We start from the raw sequence: 18,132 nt of genomic DNA on the forward strand, positions 1-18,132 counted from the left end.
AATTTAGTGAAAGGTTAAGTGTCATTAAGCTTAAAGTTCATACAAACTTGGTAAGGAACTACCAACACACACTGTGGCTCGTAAATATGCTGGCACAAGTCCCAGGTAATCATTCCTTCATCCTAGCATGCACTATTTCTTCTATGCAAAAGAAGAAACTTCTGCAAGAGTCTCAACGTTATCAGCTACTTCATGTCTACGTCCCAGCAACAAGCATTTATGAGTCCTGAAAGTGGATCCATGCTGACATCTAGTGCACAACATCCAACACACACAACCAAAAGCATTACAAAATATTTCCCATTACTAAGAATTATTCCTGAAAATAGGTTAGCAGCTTTACAGGAAGGCACAAAGTTCATACAAAAATAGCACTAATGGACAAGAAACACTACTTCTGCCACTCTTATTGCAAAATTCAAAGCATCAATCTGTGAATTCTGTTTAAATTCAGATACTTTAAGACTTACAAAGTCAAAAGATACCAGCCACACTAGTAAATTTTGCAGAAATCATTAGGTGTTATGAAATATCAAAGTGTTTTTAGTCCTGTAAATCCTGGCAGAATTACAAAAACTTGATCTGTTTTCACAAGTCACTAATAATTTTAGGAACAGGGATAGGACCAAAAAAGGCCCAAAGAGACCTGGAGTTTTCAGGATGCACCATGACCTTATCTGATAGCTCAAATTCTAGTAGGTCAAAAGATTAAGAGACATAGACAGACTAGCAAATGCTTTGGGGCAGTTTTGCACAGTTTTTGAAGCTGAAATTGATATTTCCATCAGACCTGACAACACAAGCTAATGCACAATGCAGAAACAAAGCCAGCCACGTAACAGACCAACCCTGTAACTGCAGTTGTGAAAAGGCAACTGCATCAAGCTGAAAACCATCAATAAATGCAGCTGGAAGGAAAACAAGGCACAAAAGTATGACGCAGATCAATTTTAATGCAGTTTATCAGAATCCCCAAAAGCTAGCATCTGGAAAGAACGTGAGATGTTACATTAAGCTCACCTACTCTAGCTGAGAAGAAGCTGCTCCAACTTTTTTCTTCTTCTTTTCCCTATTTGTATCATTTTTTAAAAGCTAGAAAATCAAAAAATGGCAGCAGAATTGAAAGGGGCATGAGCAGATCAAGTATTGCATTTAGAAAAGCTTAAATAAATTATCAAAACGATTTCTCAAATATGAAATCTGTGTTCACAAACTATGGAAACTGAAGTTTAAGATAGGAAGAGAAAGGGCCACGATAGCTCTTTAGATGAACATGAGCACTGGCTAACTGGAACAGCTAGCAGATAAAAAATGCTCTGCAAGTTTTATTTTTGTCCTATTTGAGTAAGTTTTTAACACTTCCCTAGCTTGTGGCTCAATGGCTGTCCATACAGCTACTCAAACATTTCTTGCAGTTGCAGGAAATTGTGTTTCCTCCTGGCAACAAAGATAGCAAGGCTGCATTTTCCCTGTGCATAAATAGTTCAGTGTTACCACCTAGGGGCTTAAAAGAAAGAAGAAAACAATCCCACGCAAACACAACAAATAATTAATTTGGGGAAGATTGCAGCAGGGTTCAGCAGACAACATCTTTCCTGGCCTTATAGATTTGTAAAAGATACTCCATGGATGTGAGATAGCCAACATGTGAGGCACAGCTTCTTTTCAACCTGGTTCATTTTCATTTGATTGTTGTAACAAACCGAGTTAGCACCCACAGCTGTGAAGGCTGTACTTCACTATCCAAGCAGCCGAGCCCACAGTTTTAAGACAAGCTTTAAAGAGGGAAGCTTTTTACATGGGTTAATTATTCCTTGCTACATTCAAAGAAGCTTCTATAACCTCACTTTCTTTGTAATTGGCAGTTACAATTCATTCCTCACAACTGGATGCAACGAGAAGTCTTATTGTCCTGGAGCTCTCCTACCATCAGAAAACACCAGTTACGTTATTTTACCAGACAGGCCTGAATTTTACAATTCAGGAGACTGGATATATGTGGAAAGAAATCAGTTTTCCTTCACATCAGAGGCACACACTTTATATTTTGAGGAGTTTTTTTGCTGCCTACCATTAGTTGTGCTGACGTTCTGCCTACCTGCAAGAAAAAGACACAGCCCCCAGTTTCTTCTCTAACTTAAGACGACTCCTCTTTCAAGTTTGCCCAAATTAGAAGTACAATTGTTATCTGCTTCCAGGCTGTGCACAATAAATCCTGAAAAGGCAGAAATATAATTCCCAGCCACGCTGTCCTATATGGAAAACTGATCCCCCAACACTGGCAAGATCCCATTACTCACATCTTAATACTGCTTCAGAAACATTTCCACCTGAGAAAATGACAAAATAGCAGATATGATCGTATGATGAATGATGAGTTATGTCATCCTTGACTGAAATCATGGCAGTTTAAGGCTAGTTCTCAGCACTGGATAACCCAGTATCATCACAGTGACGTGTTGTTGTTGAAGAACCTGTCATATAAAACGCTTCCAGAGGGGCATCACCATGATCACCACCATGATTAGACAGCTGACATCAGGAAATGGCTAAGGGATAATCAGGCACACGGTGCAGAAAGGAATATACAGTGGGAAAGAGCCACCCCAAACTAATAACATGATTCCAAAAGAATCGCTGAATACCACTTGAGAAGCAAAAAAAAATGATCGTGCTCCTTAGTGTCAAAATTTAACCTGTTTCTTTCCCAGAACGTATCCTGCTGAGTACCATCACCATCTGGCTTCATCTCCCACATGATGCAAACACTCCCTGCATTAGCTCCCTAAATTCAGACTGAGCTACAACAAAAATACACAGTATTCCCCATTTTTATTTCAAGGTTTCCCAGACAGTGGGAGACGGGGCATTTATAGTGTGTACGTGCACAGAGATTTATCTGTGGGGTCAAACAGCTGCCATACATCGAGTTCAAAGTTCCTCTAGGGAAAAAACAAAGCAGAAAGACGGAGAGAGCAGCTAGCTACTAAGATAAGCAGCAGGGCCTCCAGGATGCCCTTCTCTGATTGTTCTCTCCAACGCAGCAGGTGACAGAAGTGACGATGCCTTCTCGCCGTGCTTTCTCACTACGTCCTTCTCATCGGGACCTGCTCAATCCCGAGTTGTTTCTGGTTGTGACACTACAGAGCTGGCTGGTACGAGCTTTGATCAGGACAGGGGCTGCATTCTGAGCAGCTGCCGAGCTTTGTGCATGTTTATTACAAGGTAATTATTAGCAGCTATTTAAAAGCCTTATAGACTTTGCCAGTTAGTAAAGTTAATCCTATTTTTTTTTTCCTCTAATATAAACTTCAAGTTACAGCATCAGTGGGAAGGAGGAGGAGAACAAGTGATTCTCATAATAATAATTGCTCCCTTAATCAACACAGCCTAAGAGCAATACTCAAGTTTGCAGGCCAGGTAAATGACAACGCAACAACGAGGGAAAATTACTGGCACAGCAGCTTCACAAAAATCCTGCCACAACAGCATGCATGAGCTGCCAGTGTAAGCCACTGGAGAATAAAGGGGAAGGCAAAGATTGCAGCAGTTAAGACATCCCATGACAAAATTCATAATTTATATGATAGTTCATTAACCAATTAAATTTTCATTCTTCTTTGGTTAGAAAAAAAAATGAGACATTGAACAGATTTAATAAGCAAAACATTATCTACAAATTGAAGAAATTATTCTACCCCCCTTATAAATTTTCTGTCCCAATCTGGGCTTTAGCTCAGTGGTGTGGATTTCAACTGCTGGTTTTACCAAGGCGTAATGAGCAAAAGAGGAAAAATAGTTAAGAAATGTAACAACTTTTTATGAATTGTTTCCACCACACCAGTTTGGTTTGGTTTCCTTGTTGGTTTTTTTTTGGTAACTGGTGACACCAAGCATGAGACACTGATAATATCTTGTTCGGCTGTATTACTGAGCATCAGCTTCTCAGTAGGAGAGTGAGCTCACCAAAACTCACCGTCTTCATTTCAGACTGGAGAGGCTCTGGATAATCTCCGCAGGAATTGTGTTATAGAGCCAGTTTTGTGATTACAAATAAACATTTTCAAGTCTTCCCTGAAGTGAAAAGGTCTACGCCTAATTTTCTCCTCCCCATGTTCCCCACTTTTCTCACAGTTCCAAATACTTTTTTTTTTTTCCCCTCTGAACTCCTTTCTGACTTGGCATCACCCAGACACAGCACTGCACAACAAAAACTCAACGGAGTAACAATACCATTTACACTCTAAGCTCACTCTGTGAAAGGCCATTCCTAGTTTCATTAAACAAGATACAATCAAGAAAGAAATCCAAGTCAGGAGATCTGCCTTAAGCAGCTATTTTTCCCTAGCACAACAACTCAAGAGAATAAGAATGGCACATTTTGTCTTCAGGAGAGAAAATAACTGCTAGAGTCTCTAATCTCAACCTAAGTCCTCCTATTTTTAAATGAGTTGTAAATACCTTCTTAAAGCAGTCTCAGAGATATGAAAGCCATCAGAAGTCCTAGTGAGAAGCAAGTAGTAGATGGTTTCCACATCTGTGATACAGAAATGAAACTGGAGTCTCCTAAATCTCTGTAATTTTAACATCTGAGTGTAACCTCTCCAACAGGAACAGGAGAGTCATGGGATGTTGTGCACATACCTGACGAAGATTGATATAAACTGCATTCTGAAGGAACTCAGAGGCTTCCATGCTCCTCTTCTGTATTGCGAGGACTCTCACTGCCTTCACGCAGGCTTCCAGTTCAATCACACCCGCATTCTTGTACTTGGAGAGAGAAAATTTAAATAATATTAAGTATGGCACCTGTTAGATTTGATAAGCATTTCTCCCCAGCACGTAAATCAGCTGTCACAGCTTTCAAACCCCAACAATTCCCTAACACTAGTGATTATGCTTAATTTACAACATGTGCCCGAGTGAAAATTAAGGTGCCATCTGAAATGTTATTATGTAAATAACAATTTTCATCCTTTTCCCTCCTTTTTATTATTTTCAGACAGCACAGAGCTTCAAGTCTTTGAGTTCAGATGAGGAGAAAAGTTGGGAATATGGGCATCAATTTAGGTAACCTCATACACACGGTGCGTGTCTACAAGAAAGTAACAGATTCGACCTGCACAGGATAATACCTCTATAAGCTCAAGGCTGGTAATAGGCAGGTCAATTTTACAATTACTCTTCACCACCTAAAACTGTTCTATCAAGGTAAATGGGGGATTTATTTTGTCTACTCTACTGATCACAAAATGCATTATATAGCAGAGGAAGCTGTACCAACAGAACTGTAGTTTTTACTCCATTGATTTTCTCTTTAGTTAAAGCAGTATCATTGATCACAGGTGAATTACAAACCGTTCCAAGTCTTCTAATATCTAGCTGATACCGTTTTCTGTAAATTAATGTTTTATTTTCATTACGCAGCTTGCCTAAGAAAAGCCAGAAACAACACAGAGGTGCATTGATCCGTTTGAGCTCAGGCATCACAGGCAATCTTCCAGACAAACAATCTGATCTCGTTATTTCCCCAAACAGTGCCCATATTGGACGCGTGAATCTCCTGCTTAACTTAAAGTCTTGTATGTTTGGAGCTTAATGGGGGGAAATAAAGCCCTGAATGAAACACAGAAATAGCTCCAGAGAAGCACAGATCCATCTTCCTTCCTTAAGTGCTCGAGACATCAGCAAAAGCGAAGTGTGGGAGATCGAATCCATTTGAGAAGCTGATGTGAAAGTTTTTTATGCTTAGTGATGACATCAAAAAATGTGTAGAAAGTACTGCTTCCTCAGCATTACAGCTGAGAGCTGTTCTGCCTGTAGGGCTTAGACAACAGCTAAATAAACTTGTCTTGAACAGCCACAGCTCAGTCCCAAGGCAAAGTTCTTTGTTAGTTGCAAGTGAAGCTTATTATTACTTGCTGAGAGCATACCAGATATGATTATAATCAAAATATAAATAACCTCCCCAAAACGAAGTCCAAAATTTAAAGAAATCATATCCTTGCTAGATGAGCAACTTAAAGTAACATAAAAATCTGAATACATACTTGAGGATTACTGCTGTATTGGTGAAACTGCCCCCCAAACTACCACATTCTCTTGCTTCTGCTCATAAATTAACTCATGGACATGATTTATCTTGTCTCATTTGGAGAGTCTCCCTTCAATACAAGTGTGGGAATGACATCTCATCTTTAAACATACTTCTAAAATCAAAGCCTAACTGAAATGAAGAAATGATTAAAGCGTATATAACTACATCATAACGCAATTAAACTCAGCTTTAGTGTTGACGAGGATATTGAGCTACTCGTATCACAGTATGAAATCAAATTTTTTCCTCTATACTATACTACCAATGCAAATATTAAGCTACCTTACTACCTTAAGCTCTGAACATTTGCACAAAAAATCCCCCAATAAAGTTCCTGTAGAGCTGAGAACTATTTAATTTTCTAAATCCTCATAAATGAGCGTTTGTCCTTCTCGTGGCCTTTCCTTTGTCCTTTCCTCATGACCACACACGTTAAATACAAGCTTCCCTTAACAGTCCTGTAAAATCACATCCATCATCAGCAACCCCTTCATAAACTCCTGAATTCCCCAGAGATCATTCCAGCAGGCACAGTAAATAAGCTCGCATTCAGCTCCCACAATGCATAAAAGCATCCATAAAGTTGCTGAGGTATGTAATAAAAACTATAAACATACCTAATAGTTAACAAACCTCCCCAACATTCAATACTTCTGCTTGAGAGTGCTTTAAATATTTAGGACAATTAATCCAAAACCTCCAGGTACAAGCAGGCACAGTGAATATTTCACTCAGTGCCTTGCTATTGCAGGTGTAATGCAATTTGTAAAAACTGTAATGCTTTAGAAGATACTCTCAAACCAAAAAACACAGCACTTCATTATATACAGGAATTTCAGTGAAATTTTAGAGCTAGGTAGAATTACCTTGCCATAATAAGAGATGGCTTCTTTGTATTTATCTATGATGTCTTCAGGGCTCAGGCAATTCTTGGCACGTCCGATTTCAGCGCTGGTATCTGCATTTATACCATTCGAAGTCAGCGCGCCTAGAACAGGACAGGGGAAGAAATGAGCAGGAGGACTTCTAGCAAGTAGTAAATATTTAAGAAAAACAGCGACGACAACACTAGGATATGCTGTAGGTTTGACCAAGGCATACACAAAGAATACCTGCCCTACCTTTTTTAGCTAGCTCTGTTTTACTATGTCATGTTAGAGGGAAAACAAAAAAAAATGGATTCAATCACCAATCAGCAAATGGGAGATAACCAAATTATTCAATCTTTTAAGGTTTTAAGTATCTGAGTATTTAGGCTATGAATAAGATATTAGGCTGCTAAAATTCAACTACACAGCCACATCTGGATATGCAAATTTAATCTGAGTTTTTCTTTGTTTTACTTACAAATTTTATTTCTAAAGCACGCACACAAAAAATGTGCAAGTTCTTCTATAAACTGATGATTAGAACAGTGATCTCCTCCTCCAATCATTTAAGACAAATGCTTCTCTTCCCTATGTCCAATCCCAGAAAAACAACTGTTACAGCAGCATTACTAAAGGCCACCCAACCTGAGCCTTCCATGTTAAAACAGAAAACTACCTGAGGCTCAAGTAAAATAGTACAAAATTGCTTTTCTCATATAAGAAAGAAGGAAAGAGACAGAGAGAATTTTCATGTCTACAAGGGTAAGAATCTAAAGTAGAAGCCAAGGAAATCTGGGGTATTAATAAGCACCTGGAAATTTTATTTCTAGAATTCAATTTTATTGCAGAGTTAACAATAAAATTGAAAACATCCATCAAAGGTTTAGAAAGGCGCTGTATCTCCTTACGTGTTATTTAATCTGTACGATTACACGCCTAAATTTAGACAGTAATTTATTTCTCCAAGAGGCTTCTTTACTAGGACGGCAAAGGAATCTTCATGGTTCAGAGCTGGACCTAACTTTTAATGGACAGTTAAAAATTGTGAAAGATACTTTCTACTCGCTCTGTATATTCAGATATGTTATTTATATCCTCAAACACTAAAGAACTTTTTTCTACGTCTGTCAACCTTAAAAGAATCAGACCACAAACACCTGCAATTAAAGCTTTGGGGTGTTTTATGGAAGCTAACTGCAAAATCTTTGTGATGATTGAAGGAGTACCACAACAGTGTAAGGCTAAATGTAACCATTCAGGCCATTAAAAATTTTTAAAAACCTCACTACTCATGGGAAGGAAGAGTCTTGATCAGACTTTCCAGGGACACAATCATAGAATTACACCATTTATTTTGTACTGGTTACCCTTCACAGTCTCTTTGCTTCCTCAAGATTTTGAGCCAAAACCTGAAGCAGGAGGATCAGGACTGGTTTTGGCAAGTGGCAGCCACTACTTATACAAATACAAAACAAATGCAAGTAATAAAAAGAAAATACTTCGGAAACATGCATGAAAATAATGTACCTGGATCAATGAGAACTTCTTGTGCCCCTAAAAGGAGGAACAAAAATTGATTTTTTTTTCAGCCTTCAAGAAAGCCAACAGAATAAGCTCTTACAATGTTTTATAATGATCATCAGGCTTGAACCAAATTACAAAGTGTATCAGAATCATCGTTCCTGTTTTGAAGGACTACCAATTACACTTCAAGTAGTCACAATACGTTAAATATCATTTTGTAAAAAAACCAAGGTGAAAATTCCTGTAAATTTGCAATTAATTCTGAAGCACGTAAAGAATTTAAGAAATTTCACTGTACAATTTAAAGGCAAATGCTTTTTCTCCATTCTTGTTTTAGTTGGCAAGTTCCTGTCACAATCCTCTGGTATTTTAATTTCAGGTCCTGCAGTGCTTAAACCTCTCCGTATGAGCTCCTTTAGTTCACAAAATACTCTGTGATAACATTTTCAAAGAACTGTACCCAACATATCCCTTTTTGATTGCCATTAATTTCACTCCATCACATTTTCTGAATAACTGAGTAAAAGCAGAAAAGCCACCGAGCCAGGCTGTTCTCATAAAACAGCAGACAAGATGGCTGCACGGAAGGAGGATTATCAGATAGGTAACACCTTGCTGATTAAGCACAGCAGTAAAATTAAGACAGAGGGTTAAGCAGTTCAAAACAACACTTCGTGAGAGGAAGGACCTCCCTTCAATTCATTTGCTCAGTTTCAGGGTGAAATAGAGATTCAAAATCTGCTTTTACATTCTAGGTGTAAAAATCTACTCCCAGTGTAAAATTGACTTTTACACTCCAGGTGCTCCAGCCAAAATTTGGCATTCAAGTCTCAGAATGGTGGAAATCCCACAAGATTCAAGACAAAGATGCTTCTCTCAACCAGGTCTGAGCACGAAGATGGTACCAAGGAACCCTGCTGTGGCCAGGCTGAGCTACAGGCACAAGAAGAGGAGCGATTCCAGGCAGGCACATCGGGAAGCAATCCAGGTACCTCTCAGATCTACATCCCTCAAAACTCGGCACAAGTTCAGTGCCCAATTCCACATATGCCATTTCTTGATTTGTCTAGAATTTGGGAAGCCCTTCTGCATCTGGACTGAGGTACACTGGAAGTAGTTCTCCATATTAATTATTGTCCCCAAAAATGAATTAAAATATAGTAGATTATAAGCCAGGGGGTGCCTTGCAGAGATTTGAAATGAAAGGCACTGAGGGGTCAAATAAAAGGTAGTGAAAAGAAACTTTCGGAGAACCGTAGAGGAAAAAACGCATCACAGCAACAGCTGTTTGGCTAGACAGAGGTTAGCATTTCAGATCTCAAAAACATTAAAAGATCCTAACTAGTGTTAGAGAACAATATCTAGTGAGCCATAAGGTAACACTTTCATCTGCAAGGGATAACCAAAAGTCTGTAATCAGTTTTTCTTGACGTTAACGTTTGGTTCATAGCCCTTTGAAAAATCTGGTTATGTGAAGTGACAGAAGGACTATGAGCTATAAAACATCTTGCACAAAAGCAGCAGTAATGCACCCAAAAGTATTTTACTGAATCATTCTCATAGCTGTGACTTATTTGTTACCTACTTCAGTAACAGACTGCAGTATATAATGTTAAATATTTGTTAAAAAGTGGAGAAAGATTAATAACTGCAGGAAATTTTACCCTAGCAGGCAATAAAAATAAACTTAAAAGTCTTGGGACCAAACAGACAGATTTTAACCACTAAATATTTCCTGCAAAGCTAGTGTTTTCTCCTTAAATAAGGTAATTTTATTATCTAGATCATCTGGTGTCAACACACACAGTATGTATTAAAGGTAATACAAAGCAAACGTTTACTATATTGTGATTTACAGATGAATAAAAATGGGTGGAGTTTGGTTTGTTATTATTATTTATTTAAGGAAGGACTTGATTTTGATCTCACTGCACACAGAAATATTTAAACCAGCACGTAAACCTAATTTCTGTTTGTTTCAGCACTGTGGAAGCCCGTAAATACACACATACAAACTGTACTTTACAGCTGTGTACAGCTTTTTTTTTCCAGCCTCTCCTGGAAGGTCCCAGAAGCTTTCAGGAGCCTGAGCACCATTTGTGAAGTGTTCGTTATGCAATTAAAGGCTCAACTCCACAGTCACAAAAGAGCACAGAGGAACTGTGACAGCTGAACCCCAATAACCTGGAGTCAACAGAGCTGTCCAGGGGTGTTATCTCATCTCGCTGGGTTTCCTGAGCTGTTCTCCACATCACCTGAACAGGCAAAGGGATGTTACTGCCTACCAGGGTGTGGATTATAGGACAAAAGGAAAAAAAATACCTTGGGACTGTGCAAGACTTCTCATGGGAGATACAGGGGATGGACCAAAGGCAGGGAGAAGGAGGGACACAGCAATTTGAGGAGGAAGAAGCACGGAAAACTAGAGGAATAAGGGGGGAGTGTGTATTTGTGTGTGGATATCTAAGCACCAACAACTGGAGCAGAGCCCTGAGGCTCAGAGCCCAGAATAAAAGCCAAGTCCCGTGCTTACCTGGTCTGTGCCTGTTGCCTGCCTCAGCAGAAAGAGAACCTCCTTGTGCCCTACGAGATCCAACTTTACCTCCAGTGCCACCAGGGTAATGGTAGATGACTGATGCTGAACATAACCCCTCGAGGGCAGCTAGAGATAAAAGGGAAAGAAAAAAAAAAAGAAAATTAGTAGAGACACTTTCAAGAAGTGAATTATCATGCAGCTGAGTTAATTGACATGAATACAAAGTATGTTTTAATTGGAAAGGAGTGACAAAGGCCATGGAAAAGGCTGAGATACTCTGTGTCCTTTTTATGTGATGCACCTGAGGAGCTGCCCTCTACCACCTTGAGTAGGGGGAGGTTTCTAATGACAGACAAAAGGAAACATCACACCCATCTTCAAGAAGAAGCTACCAGGGGTCTACAAGCAGGGCGATCTCAGCTCTCTGACAAGGCTATTAAAAATCCTGGAAGCCATTTCCAAGCACACGAAGAACAGGTAGGTGACTGGGAACAGAAAACATCGATTTATTGAGTAGAAAACACAAAGGAAACAAAAGACAAAGGAAAGCAGTGTGTGTGGTATATCTTGGACAAGTCTCCCAGTAGCATTTTTATAGCCAAACTGATGAGATACAAAGTGGAGAGGTGGGCAATAAGGACATAAAAAAATGGACTGGACTTCCAGGCTGCTTTGAGCAGGTCAGAGCAGGAGACCTCCAGAGGTCACTCCCAACCTCAATTATTGTAATTTCTAGGAGTATAATTTTGTAATGCGACAGCTGGGCCTTAAAATATCCTCATGCCCTGCACAAGTAGAGAAGTTTTCTTGTGCTTTAAGAATCCTGAGCCATCTAACCTTCTGCAAGAGAAGGAGGAAAGAAGAAGAAGGTGTTAAAGTTTTCATATGTAATTCACAAAGCACACAGAAAGCTAAAAGGATTTCCAAGTAGAATGGGAAAGTTCAAAGCAGAAGGAAGATACACCACTGGAAGTTAAACACTTGTGGCTTTGGTAGATGTAAAGGCAAAAATCTTTGGCTAATAGTCGACAGTAATACCTGCAGGAAAGACTTCAAAATCATCTGTACTATCCACTGAAAAAATAAATATTTTCAAAAAAAAAAAAAAAGTATTAAAAAGTAGCACTTTTCTTAAAAATATTTTTAAAAAGCTTTACTACAAAATTACATTTTGCATTGCAGGTTTTCTGAAACACCTTTCTTTCTCATTTCTTATTAATTTTTTGACTTCATTCTTAGTCACGCTTGAAATTCAGATTTTGGCCACCAAAGCTGCTCCTACTTTTCATAACACAGAAGGAAAGCTATAGAAGGTACTTTCATTTTCTGCATTTTAGCAGCTAACTATTTGATTCACTATCATCAATTAATCCTACCTCCGAGCCACAGAAAATCATTTACAGACCGCAGCAGCTCCACCGCCATGTGGTAGTGCACCAAGGAGTCCTGCAACATCCCAGCTTGTAAACACAGGTCCCCAACGTGCTTCCGCATCCGGCCTTGGCAACGCTTCTTGTAGTGTCTGCAAAATAAAAAGTGCAATTTGCAGTTATTTCCAAGAAACACCCATTTGAGGTAAAGACAATGTTCTTTCCTCCTTAACAGCAGATCAACGTTTATTTATTCTGTTTCTCTGACCAAATATTCAGTATGAATTCTAAGCAGCATAGTATGCAGATGTAAAAGAACCAACGTTTTGAGAAGACGTTGGAAAAAACAATGCAAACTTGGGCTAGACAGAATTTATGGAGTCAGATAAAGCTAAAAGACTACCCTTCAGTGTGCCACAAAAGAAATAAAATACAAAACACACTTGTAAAAAGTAAAGAATTGCTTATGCTTATAAAGAAATACAACCTGTTTAGAAATGTTATGTCACAAGAACAGAATATTTTTCTTTCAAAGCAACGATGAGTGAAAGAATTGATGATGCCTTTGTCTCCTTTATATTTTTACCCTACTCCACACTTACAGACCCAACAAAACCACTGTCACTTCAGGCAAGCACTGACTGGGTTTCTCTTGCTACTCCTTTTTTATTTTTTTTGAATAAAAGCTGAGACAGCACCAGCAATACAGTTTCTTTCCTTTCCTTTCCCAAATGAAACCAACAGCCAAGGTGGAACTAGAAAGGAATCGGGACATCAATCAGCATGATAAAGACACTAACCTTACTTTTTTCTTTATTTATGTTTAAGTTGCATCTAAAGCAAGGTAACAGCTGCAATGTAAGACACAATACTTCCAAAGCACCTTCTTCCTTCTTAAGACAGGAGAGATCAGTCGTGGCTCAGGCCAACACTACTCTCAAGTTCATCAGCAGTGCTTCAGATCTCCCCTTCTGCAGAAGTATTCCCTAGCCAGAAGAGCCTTGCTCGACCTCACCTCATTTTCTTAAAGAACCAAACCTCAGCTTAGGCGATTTATTATTTTATCTACGTTACTGCAATTGTGTATCCTTCTAACAATGCCTTCCAAGTATGTGGAGATATAAATACCTACACACACATGGTATATTTGATGTTCCAGACTTCACACCAAGATTTTCTTTTGTTGTTTAGACTAAAATAAAATAAAGTTATCTGAGACTGAAGCTTTAATTATAAGAATTCTTGTAGATGTCACTTCTTCTCTATATACATGAAGGATTGCCAAAGAATCTGGACAACAAGGGTTTCCAAAACTACAAGACCACCTCAGACTGCCTGTCATAGCTTGAGGTTTTTAGCTTGTGATAGTTGCAATTAGGCTTTTCTCATTTAAAAAACGCCCAGCAGAATATCTTTTTTTTACAAAATTTCCTAGCGTATGCGAACCTATCTAGCGACTTGAAACAAAAACCAAACAGGTAACATCCATTCTCTCTCCTACCCTAAAGCACACTTGAAATACGAGGAAACGTCACGACCAGGCGATGAAATGGGGCTCGAGGTGGTGCTTCCCTGCCACGCAGAGCTTCCCAGAGCTGAATTACTGACTGACTAAGATAATCTCTCACTGCAATTTCAACACTGCTGTTTTTATGAAGCCTGACGCATGAAAAAAGTAAAAGGAAGAATATATGAAGCTTAAGGAAAGGGCTAAGAGGCATGTTAATTTCTATCCTTCAGATTTTAAGGCAAAAAGGCTAGAAGAAATGTGTACAATAAGAACAATCACACATTACTGGGGTTTAGTTTTGAGGGTTTGGGTGTGTTTTTTGGTTTAACATCAAAGACAGCCATCAAGTGCTAAGGGTAGATCCTGCGTTCAGCCATCAAGCAATGTCTTACTCCTTGTAGCTGGTTCAAAAAGAAAAGAAGTTCAAGAGGACAAAGAGAGAGTAACTGATTTGGATGGATGGATGGAGGACACCAATCTAAAAAGAGAAGATATTCGGACACGTGCACTGTCCATATAAAAATTAAACAGAAAAACAGTCAGAAACAGTGTCATTGTTTAGAAAAAAACATGGAAATTTTAAAAGGAGGCAAGAAGTCTGTCTCCTATTGCTCCTCTCCAAATAAAATGTTCCAAATTAACTCAATATAAATGTATGGTCCCACTTTTCTCATCTATCACATCATGTTCACAACTGATGTGGAGGTGACATTAGATGAAACTAAATACAACAGCTGCTCTTTATCTTTCAAATACATCAAGGAATTGAAGTATTTATCTTTTACTTTTTCTAACCTTAGCAAGATGTCAGCCTGAGCTTTAGGTGATAGAAAAACAAGGTGGCCAAAAACGTGCTTTGTAACCTTGTAAACAATTTACACTCTGCTATACAACCCTGATTAGTGTCAGGTTTTACTGGTTACATCAAAAAAAGTGAAGTGTTACATCACTTTTAAGTTTTAACACAAAACAAGTAGTGGAATTAAGAAACAGTTTCCTTCCAGAGCTAAATTTCCTTTCCAAGATGCTAACGCTTCTGATTTCCTCCCCCTATATTTTCAAGTATTCTGTGTTTTTATGGACAAACTACACTCCCTGTTCTCTCAAAACTGTAGGTTTTAAGGTGTATTGTTTTTTTCCAAATTTTCTAGCTTGTCTACTATTAACTTCATAAATAGGAGTCAGACAGCAAAAGGGATATTTCCAGGCTCCTCAATCAGAGCCTAATACCCAAATTATTTCAACAGCACTGCTTCACCAACAGCTCTTCCTAACCAATCCCTAATTTTGCTGAGATTTTATATATATTATACATACACATATATTTATATACTCCAATATATTCAAAACATGAACACATCTATTCATTACAGTAAAACTTGGGTGTCAGCGAGCATTGCTCATTCAAAACATTCCCCTTTTAGGAAGATTTCCTGTTTATAAACCAAAAAAAAAAAGATAATTTATTCCCAATGATGAAGAAATATACTACTATTTATTAAAAATTCAAATTCATTCAACTTCATTTAGCTCTCACAATCAAACACGAGGATTTCTGACCATTTTTTTTAATTTAGGGCATCCAAAAAAGATAGAAGGCAAAGATTCCATTGAAACTAAACCCACTCTCCACAGAGAGTAAAACTCAGCTCCGTTGGTATTTGGGAAGCTTGGTTAGAAATTCCAGGTCTACAACATCGAGTCATTAAAAGCATGATGAGACTGATTGATAATTTCTTCAAACCGTATTGGATTGCAAATTTAATTGAAAAAACAAACTATAGATGCATATTTATCCCAGCATAACATTCTGATTATTCATTTTAATGTTTAGCTGGCTTTGCTTCACAGCTTCACCTGCAGAATCAGGCCACAAAGCTGAAAGCTTATGGATATTTTCTCTCCAATTTAATTTTGATCAGAGCTTTGGTTAATTATTTTGGCTCTCCACCATTGACCCTACTCGATGGCAGGAAGTTGACGCCCAAGAATTGGTACTTTTTCTACAACAGGACAACAATTTTTGCAAGGTCAGGTCCTTGTTGCACCCTGCTGCTAAGAGCCTTTTCTCTTTTCTTCCTCTAAAGGAGAATTTAGGACATGAAATCTCACCCCAGACAAACCCATGGCTCACCCAAACACCCCAAAAGCTCTTCTGGAGCGCGTCACGCACTCAGAAATACCCTCAGAGAAGGTAACACCACATCGTGTAGGGCTGTATGTGGGATCCTGCAGCGTGCAGGCAGCCAACCCATCTCCCGAAGATCCTCTCCTCAACACAAAATCGAATTAATACAAAAAAATACTACAAAATTTAAATTCTTCTTCTCTGAAGTTGCTTGGTTGTGCTAAGCTGTTACCTAACAGGCTCTTTATGTGCTCTTCAGAATAATACTGCCCACCATCAGCACCAGTAACCATGACTGCTGCTTCAAGCTGGAGGCAGTAAACCTGTTCTGGGACCCAGAAAGCCCTACTCATGTCCCTTTCTACTTCATTTGCTATATAGGATACAACATCCTCAACTCTTTTCTAGGCTACCAGCATCATTTTATGCAAAAGGCAGAGTAATATACTTTAAGACATAATTTATTTTCACTACAAACCATCCAGCAACAAGTTTGAAGGACTTTCTATATCCTCCACATTTCGTAAAGGGCTGAATTTAAGAACGAGAAACATGCAAAATGAATTTGCAAAATTCATGCAGAATGCTTCAACGAAAATTTCCATCCGACCCCGCTTAGCATGCAAAACTAGAGACTTCACCGATCATACCAGTGTCTGGACTTAAAGGACAGCTACAGCATTTCATCATCTGCCAGGACTTTTCAATCTAGAAACGAAACACGGGCAGCAACAGCTTCATGGCTTTGGAGCTTAAAAAAGAAAGCAAGTTCCAGAGGCCAGCAGCCGCCTAAGCAAATCATGTGTGCCCTACAAAAAAACTCAGCATCGCTACCAAAAGATAATTGCCAAGTGTGCCCAAAAGTGTCAAGCACGGTAGTGAGGCTCCAGGCAGCAATTATTTTTGTGTGTACCGAAAAAAAAAAAAACAAATAGAAAAAAGCAACGCTAAACTATGCAATGAATGCAGAGTGGAAAGGCGGTTCATGGAGGAAAGCTAACTACTTTTAAACAGACGCAATCACAGCCTACCTTTTTAGACCCAATAACAAACTCACAGGGCAGTATGAGAGAAGGAGGGAAAAAAAAAAGAAAGGAACAGAACAAAAATTAGAAAGACAGAGAACAGAAAGAAAATTAACAGCCACATACACATCCTGAGATATCACAGAGGTTGGCAAATCAGTGAACAAATCCCATCCGCTACAGTACAGAGAAATGCACATCTGTAAACCCCTGCTTCCTCCCCACTCAGTAGTGTTACGTGGAAGCCTTACCAGTAGGAAATAAAAAAGGTCCTAAGACACAAACCGATATAAAATACATTAAAATGAGCATGTTTCATTTGTTAGCTGAAAACAGAAATATAATAGGAAAATTAAAGAGATGTTTTCTGGTGTTTCTGACGAGTGTTTCCCAGCCTGGAGTTTCTAGGACTCTGGTATCACCACGAGAAATTGCAGTTCCATTCTCTTTGATGGGTCTCCCGACCTTTACAAACAACTACCAGGTACATCCAATTTCAGAAACTTTTACACTTATCCTTAGTAGCTCCAAGACCAAATACTTCACCTAATTTACAGATGAGGAAACACACACTGGAAAAATCAACAGCTTTGCCAAGATGACCTGCTGGCTGGCTGGCTGCTCCAGGAATTAAACCTATTTCAGCCTCCAGCTCCTGCAGCTTTTAGGTAACAGGACAAGCTTTCTTCAAGACTTCTTAGGACTTAATCCCAACCAAAAAACAGATCCTACACAAGCCACACTGATTTTTTCTGGGTGTCATAGTCACAGTACAAAGCCCAGGCACGTTGTCTCGTGCACCTTGCAGAAGACAAAGGCCAGCTCCCCTTTTTCGGAGAATTCTCTTATTTGAAGTTCAGCATAATAACCCAGGTTCTTAATTTATGAACTCTGCTTCTTAAAACAAGGTCACAATGTTGCATTTATTATGTAAATTAGATACTGATATTAATGCTAGTCACCCAACTGAGCAACAGAGAGCATCAATCCTATCTATCTAGTCCCACTCGTTAGTATTAACCTTAATATTTCACACTAAATTGCTGGAGGAGAGTCTACCTTAAGAGACTAAA

The 18,132-nt window shown here is 38.8% G+C and overlaps 1 protein-coding gene across 2 annotated transcripts in view; it reads right to left on the minus strand.

The window, feature by feature from the left end:
- TRAPPC9 (trafficking protein particle complex 9) overlaps positions 1–18,132 on the minus strand; it is a 448,124-nt gene that overhangs the window by 426,107 nt on the left and 3,885 nt on the right. Inside the window, exons 3-8 of one of the 2 annotated variants that reach the window (XM_032180821.1) lie at positions 17,066–17,086; positions 12,403–12,548; positions 11,024–11,152; positions 8,494–8,520; positions 6,964–7,085; positions 4,645–4,770 (exon numbers count right to left, since the gene is read on the minus strand). In XM_032180821.1, coding sequence (XP_032036712.1) covers positions 4,645–4,770; positions 6,964–7,085; positions 8,494–8,520; positions 11,024–11,152; positions 12,403–12,548; positions 17,066–17,086 — 571 coding nt within the window. The remainder of the gene's footprint in view (positions 1–4,644; positions 4,771–6,963; positions 7,086–8,493; positions 8,521–11,023; positions 11,153–12,402; positions 12,549–17,065; positions 17,087–18,132) is intronic. The other variant, XM_032180822.1, reaches the window with a different exon arrangement.

The sequence above is a fragment of the Aythya fuligula genome, chromosome 2 (genome assembly GCF_009819795.1).
Source record: "Aythya fuligula isolate bAytFul2 chromosome 2, bAytFul2.pri, whole genome shotgun sequence".
In the NCBI taxonomy this organism is placed as follows: domain Eukaryota; kingdom Metazoa; phylum Chordata; class Aves; order Anseriformes; family Anatidae; genus Aythya; species Aythya fuligula.